Source organism: Lolium rigidum, chromosome 1, assembly GCF_022539505.1.
Source record: "Lolium rigidum isolate FL_2022 chromosome 1, APGP_CSIRO_Lrig_0.1, whole genome shotgun sequence".
In the NCBI taxonomy this organism is placed as follows: domain Eukaryota; kingdom Viridiplantae; phylum Streptophyta; class Magnoliopsida; order Poales; family Poaceae; genus Lolium; species Lolium rigidum.
In genome coordinates, this window is record NC_061508.1 from 45929281 (window position 1) to 45935293 (window position 6013).

Genomic DNA, 6013 nt, shown 5'->3' on the forward strand with positions numbered 1-6013 from the left:
TTTTAGAAAAGGTTTTGCAAGCGTCAAACGAATCACGGATGACTTAAAAAATCCACATGCATGGAGTTTCTTCATGCATTCCTTTCTAATATGTCTTAAACGGCGGTTTCATATTTAAGAATTCAAATCATTTGCCTAACATCATATTAACGTCAGGTTTACAACTGTGTGTTTCATCATTAAGATTTATTACATCTTATCCATCATATGTGGAGTACGGTCATAATTTGAACAACTCGTTGATTTCGTTAGACCGGAACAAAATAACCGCTATTAAATTATTAGAATAATTCCCAAAGGCTAGATAGAATGCCAACGATAAACATAAAAACACTTTATTTTTGTTCTAGACCTTGAGACTTCAGGAGGTTATACACTGCACGAGCGGACCCACGCTTCAACGTCACCAGTCAGCAGCAGCCAGCAGGTAGGCTCATTAGAAAAAGAAAAAAAAAACCCAAGAAGACAGCTATTTCCCCACAACAGTTTCAACATAAATATAGTTTTCTGTGGGGACGTATCTGCTAAAAGCACCAAGGAATCCCACTCCTCCCTCCTCTCCTCCCCTCCCCTCGAGACGCCCGTCTCGTCGCTTTGCTCCCCACGAAAGAATTCTAAATTCTTGCTTAACTAAAGGAGAAAGCGGATACTTCGTGGGATCCGCATCGGTTTCTTGCCCTTGTTGCCTCGAATTCGGCAGTTTTTCCTCCCCCGATTCCTCCGCCGGCCGTGGTCGACTGAGCCGGCCAGCGGTCGCCGCTGCGGTTGTTGGGATCTTGCGCCTTCACCCTGCCGGGAAGATGGCCGGCGGGAAAGAGCCGATCGAGGTCAAGTTTCGGCTGTTCGACGGCACGGACATCGGGCCCAACAAGTACGACCCCGCCACCACCGTCACCGCGCTCAAGGAGTTCGTCCTCTCCCGGTGGCCGCAGGGTGAGACCGATCGACCCCCTCTCTCCCTTCCGCCTCGTATATGTACACGTCTCCACTTTTGACGCCATATGTTTCGGGGAGGTTGCTTGCGCGCTCGTCTCGCCGCTCCTGCCTCTATCTGTTTCTTGATCCGGTAAGAATTCCTGTGCAGATGGGTTGGTCTGGATCTGGGAGCTATACATACGTACCTTTGTTTTTTTGCGATAAACATAGTGATTTCGCATCGACAGATCAGGTTGTTCCTTGGATTGCGTGATTCTTCTGTTCTTTGGCTAGTTAGGTAACTGATGCTTTCAGAAGTCACCTTACCTCTAGCACTTCCTAGACAGGTACTAGATATCGGTATATATTTAGAAGCTCTTGCCTTTCTTGCATTTCCTGAAGGGGTGGACAGAAGATATTTTTCTCCTGCGTTGTGCAGTATGTGATGGTAGTAGTAGTGCTCTAAAAGTAAAAAAAGAATTTTGGTCGATGTATCTATTATGCATGAGTTCTTCTGCAAACATGTGATGACAGGACCATCTGAGGAGGAGACTGTTTGTCTGCCTTCTTATCCTGTTGGTGTCCTTGGATACTGTCCTCATTTTAGTGGTCCAGTCCCAATTCTGAACTACCAGCTGGTCCTTTCATAGAGGCAAGTATGCCGGTAACTGTAAGTTTTGACAGCAATTAAGCATTTGCATGAGACTGGACTGGAATGTAGGCACACGGGAACTACCATATACTAACTGGTAATTGGACGCGGTAAAACACTAATTATCTTTGTAGAAATTTTATCTTTGGTTAAGTTTTCTCAAAATCTGATTGTTGGGGAGGAGGTTAGGTGGCAGCAGGAAGCTCCGGTTCTTATTTGCTTGCTTAGATTACTCATAGTAAGTGAGCCTAGTTCACTTGGGGGTGAGGGGGGTGTACCACCCGGGTTTAAGTCCTCATGAACTTGGATCTGTGTTCCTCTATTGTGTCAATAGAAGGTTCCTCTTACATGTTCGATTAGTATCTTATTTGCTCCGGTTCTTATTTGCTTGCATAGATTACTCATAGGATGTGAGCCTAGCTCACTTGGATCTGTCTTGCGTTGTACCAGTACCACCCAGGTTTAAGTCCTCATGAACGTGGATCTGTGTTCATATATTGTCTCAGTAGAAGGTTCCTCTTACATGTTCGATTAGTATCTAAGAAAACATGGGTGAATTGTTGTGACAGGTTCGCAATAGAGAAGCTCAGAGATGCACTCCCTCCATCCCCTAATATAAGGTATTATTACAACATCTTCTATAGGTTGTAATAACATCTTATATTATGATGGAGGGAGTATCTCTTTTCCAACATATGCAAGTCTATCCTTTGAGAATAAGGTTGTAACGTGCTACACAAGTCGTGGATTACCATGCTTCAGAAGGACTGAAGGGTTGTTTTCCATGTGTTGAGAAACATCGAGTTAGCACTTACATATTTTTGCACTTTTCTTTTCTGGGGGGATATGATATCCAGCTTTTGCTAGTGCTTCTAATTATCTGAATATTGTTGTCGACTATTTCAGTCTTCTAGAAGCTTAATACTTGTTCCAGGGGGATATCAGTTATATGTGTTAAGTGTTTTTAATATTGTTTTAACAGATAAAGACATTGTTCCAAAAACTCTCAATGATGTGAAGCTCATCAATGCTGGAAGGATACTGGAGAACAACAAAACTCTTGGCGAGTCCCGAGTCCCGGTAGGAGAAGTTCCAGGAGGTGTGATCACAATGCATGTTGTCGTACGCCCTCCCCAAAGTGACAAAAGTGGTAATGCTTTGACTTTCCTCTGATTTATTCAAAGTCCATTTCTTTATATGTTTGATGATCTCACTTGGTCTTGGGTCTGAAGGGTTGAAACTGTAGTATGTGAATTCTGACCATGACCTTCCAGAAGAAGTTATCATTAACCTTTTTGCCTCATTCTAACATGTAAGAAACCTTAAAAGTGTACATACTGTAGGTGTGTATTTTGTTCTACGTTGCATATTGAAGTTCTGGGTCTTAACTTCGTTTTATCCTCGCGAAGTTGATCCATTAATCAATGAGTTCTGTCCATCAGAAACTTCATAATTGAATTTAACTAGCAGCTAATACCTTATACTACCTCTGTTTCAAGGAATAAGGCGCACACGTATTCCAAGACGAACTTTGACCATAAAAGTTGAGCAACAAAATCTTGATTATATTATATGTATATAGTATCGTTGGATTCGTATTGAAAAACACTTTTTAATGATGTTAATTTCACACAAACAATCTTTATCTATTTAAAGTAATTTTTGGTCAAACAAAAAGCTCGTAAAACGAGGACGCCTTATTCCTTGAAAACGGAGGTAGTAGTTCCGACACTTCCTTTCTTGTTGTCGGAAGATGACTTGTCGTTGCATACTGTATGCATTGATGCTGCTATCTGATGTCTTGTTAGTGCAACCATTTTATATTGTGCAAATTCGAAGTATGCTGATGTACATAGATTTGTTGAAATCTTTGTGGCATCGGTAAATATGTGCATACATGCATTTGTCGAATTCATTGTAGCATCATACTTCTGTTTCATTTTATTGCTGATTTGGCCTCTGCGAAATCCTTACAACATGTCTCTTATTTATTTATTTATTCATTTATCTATTTTTCAGAGAAGCATCTCTCGAATTCTCCCAAGCAGAACAGATGTGGATGCACGATATTGTGACGCCGATTCAGCCGCATTGTGTATTCTGTATATTGGTGCCATGCTCACAACGATTTGCAAGTTCATGCTAACAATTGGTTCTTGCAAGCCATTCTTGAAAGCCTAGAGACGGTAATTAACGCTCCATATATGTCATCCCTGCTCGACAGTAAAGTTTTCTCTACAGCGGGGTCTTCCATATTCATGTAAGCGGTACTGAGTGTGCAGGAGTCGAGAGCAGGATGATTGCTGTTGTTTTAAGTTGTAGACATGTGTAGTGACGTAAAAACACGGTGCCACTTTTTTCTGCTACTACATATAATAGCCGTATAGTATTTGTCGAGATTTCCCCCAGTTGGTACTACCTATATATATATATATATCTGTCATTTGTAATAGGGAAGTGATTTCTGTCCAAAATTGTAAAGGTAATATGTTGGACCGATTAAGATTAGTCCGTGTGTCTTTTGGATCAGAAATTTGAATGGAGGACAAGCTCCACAAAGCCCTTCATTTTCAACAATTCGAAAACCATATTTCAAAGTTCTTTTTTTAAAGCCTGATGTAAACAATGATGATATATAGTATGCTTCATCTCAGTTTGAAATACTTTGTATTATAGGCTACACAAGAATGGCATAAGTGTGGATCTGAGTATAGAAGATAGTGCTTGTTTCAAAAACTATGGAATTTGTTAGACGTTCTCATTTTTGTGTAACCTAGAATACAAAGAACTTTGATTGTGATTTTGCACACTTGAAGGATGAATCATTGGCTACATATGAATACAAAGGTGTTATTTTCAGATGAATGTGTTTTTTTAGATTTTATGAAACTTGTAAATATGATTTTCCTTTAATTTTGAAAATAAAGGACTCTCTAGGGCTTGACCTGCATTTGTTCGCTCTCCTCGTTGGATCTCTTGCTTGCTTTGTAGCTGTGGGCTGCCGTGGCGTCAGAGTGGTTGTAGTGTCAGCATGTACTAGGCCATGCTGGCGGCAACCGCTGACTGGGCTGTCGACCCTAGCTGTGGTTTGGCTGTCACGTCGGCCAGCCGCCATATGAACAAGGAACTGTGACAGCCTGGCTAATGTCTGCTCGACTCCAGGGATGATAGGGACAGCCAGTTTTCTTGTTTACTTTGGTGACCAGTTTTAAGAAGTTCTAAATTAGGAAAAGGCTGAAAGTGGGTATACTTTCAGGTTTGAGCTTTTAAAAAGTGGGCAAACCTCGACTCCCCTGTGAAAGAGACCTCAATGAAAATTTTCTGCTGTGTTTTTGGTGTCATATAGGAATGAGATCCTACGTTTTCTCCATTTCTCCATTTCAACTTTTTTAACGGGGGTAAGGAGGACAACCAGAAAAGTAGTAGTTACAAACAAGTTCTTAATTTTTACACAATGGACCCTAGAAGAATATAGGAAAACACAATCTGAGTACCGATCCGTCTCCACTGCTTGCATGCCTACGGCTATGGAGGCAGCGGCGGGAGGGGAGGTGCTCAAGGGGTGGATGAGAGGAGCCGCCACCAGCCGTGCTAGCGTGGCGCCATCGTGTGGTGGCGACAGGGTTACATGACGGATAATTCGGAACATGTTGTACGGTTTCTTTCTATCTATGCATGATCTCTAAGATAATGATATATACAAGTTAGGTCAGAAACAATATTTTGGTCGTATATTTGTTGCGGGCATTATTGAATTAATGTGAAGTTATATGTTCAGCTTCTTACGGATTTTAGAATTTGAAACATGCTGAAAGAATATACCTTTCTCTGTTCATTTTTGTTGCCTCAACGAACTACTAGCTGCAATGTCACTTTAGGGAAAATGGACTAAGTAGGATGTTATCTTTCTAGGTTTATGTGATTCTTCAAACAGGGCATGGTTGGAAACAGGCCCGTACATGTGCAGAGCGTTTGACTGCACAGGGCCTCCAAATTTGGAGGGCCCACAAATCATGTTAAACTAGTACTCCTCTCTATCCCAAAATAATATGTCTATAATATTTAGATAAAGTCAAACTTCTCAAAGTTTGATCAGCTATATAGAAAAAAGTGCCAATATTTATATTTTAAATTAATATTTTTAGAACCATCATGAAATTATTTTTTATATTATATGTATTTAAAATTTTAGATGTTAACTTTTTTGTATGTAGTTGCTTCAACTTTAAAAAGTTTGACTTTAACTAAAAACTATAGGCATCCTAATTTACCAGAGGTACTTTGTTACTGCTAATGGATGGTTTTGTATAATTGGCCCTTAATCGATTCATTGAGCGATTTATAAAAGGTATTACTACTGCTTAGAGCAAGTACAATAAGTTCTAATCAGCTGGCTACAAGGATTAAAATAATATATTTGTGTCTAGTTGGAGGAGAGATAAGAGG

At 40.4% G+C, this 6013-nt stretch overlaps 1 protein-coding gene across 1 annotated transcript; it reads left to right on the forward strand.

Moving 5' to 3' along the window:
• Window positions 1–525: 525 nt before the first annotated feature.
• LOC124685280 (membrane-anchored ubiquitin-fold protein 3-like) lies at window positions 526–4426 on the forward strand. Its single transcript, XM_047219615.1, has 3 exons — window positions 526–933; window positions 2550–2717; window positions 3587–4426. The coding sequence occupies exons 1-3, from the start codon at window positions 801–803 to the stop codon at window positions 3640–3642; spliced, it is 357 nt and encodes a 118-aa protein (XP_047075571.1). The 5' UTR covers window positions 526–800; the 3' UTR covers window positions 3643–4426.
• The last annotated feature ends 1587 nt before the right edge of the window (window positions 4427–6013 follow it).

What these genes read in the sequence shown, in the direction of transcription:
- LOC124685280 (XM_047219615.1), top strand. Translation starts at nt 801, where the DNA reads ATGGCCGGCGGGAAAGAGCCGATCGAGGTCAAGTTTCGGCTGTTCGAC. An exon ending in CCTCTCCCGGTGGCCGCAGG is followed by an intron (nt 934 to 2,549) that starts GTGAGACCGATC and finishes TTGTTTTAACAG; the next exon opens with ATAAAGACATTGTTCCAAAA. An exon ending in TCCCCAAAGTGACAAAAGTG is followed by an intron (nt 2,718 to 3,586) that starts GTAATGCTTTGA and finishes TCTATTTTTCAG; the next exon opens with AGAAGCATCTCTCGAATTCT.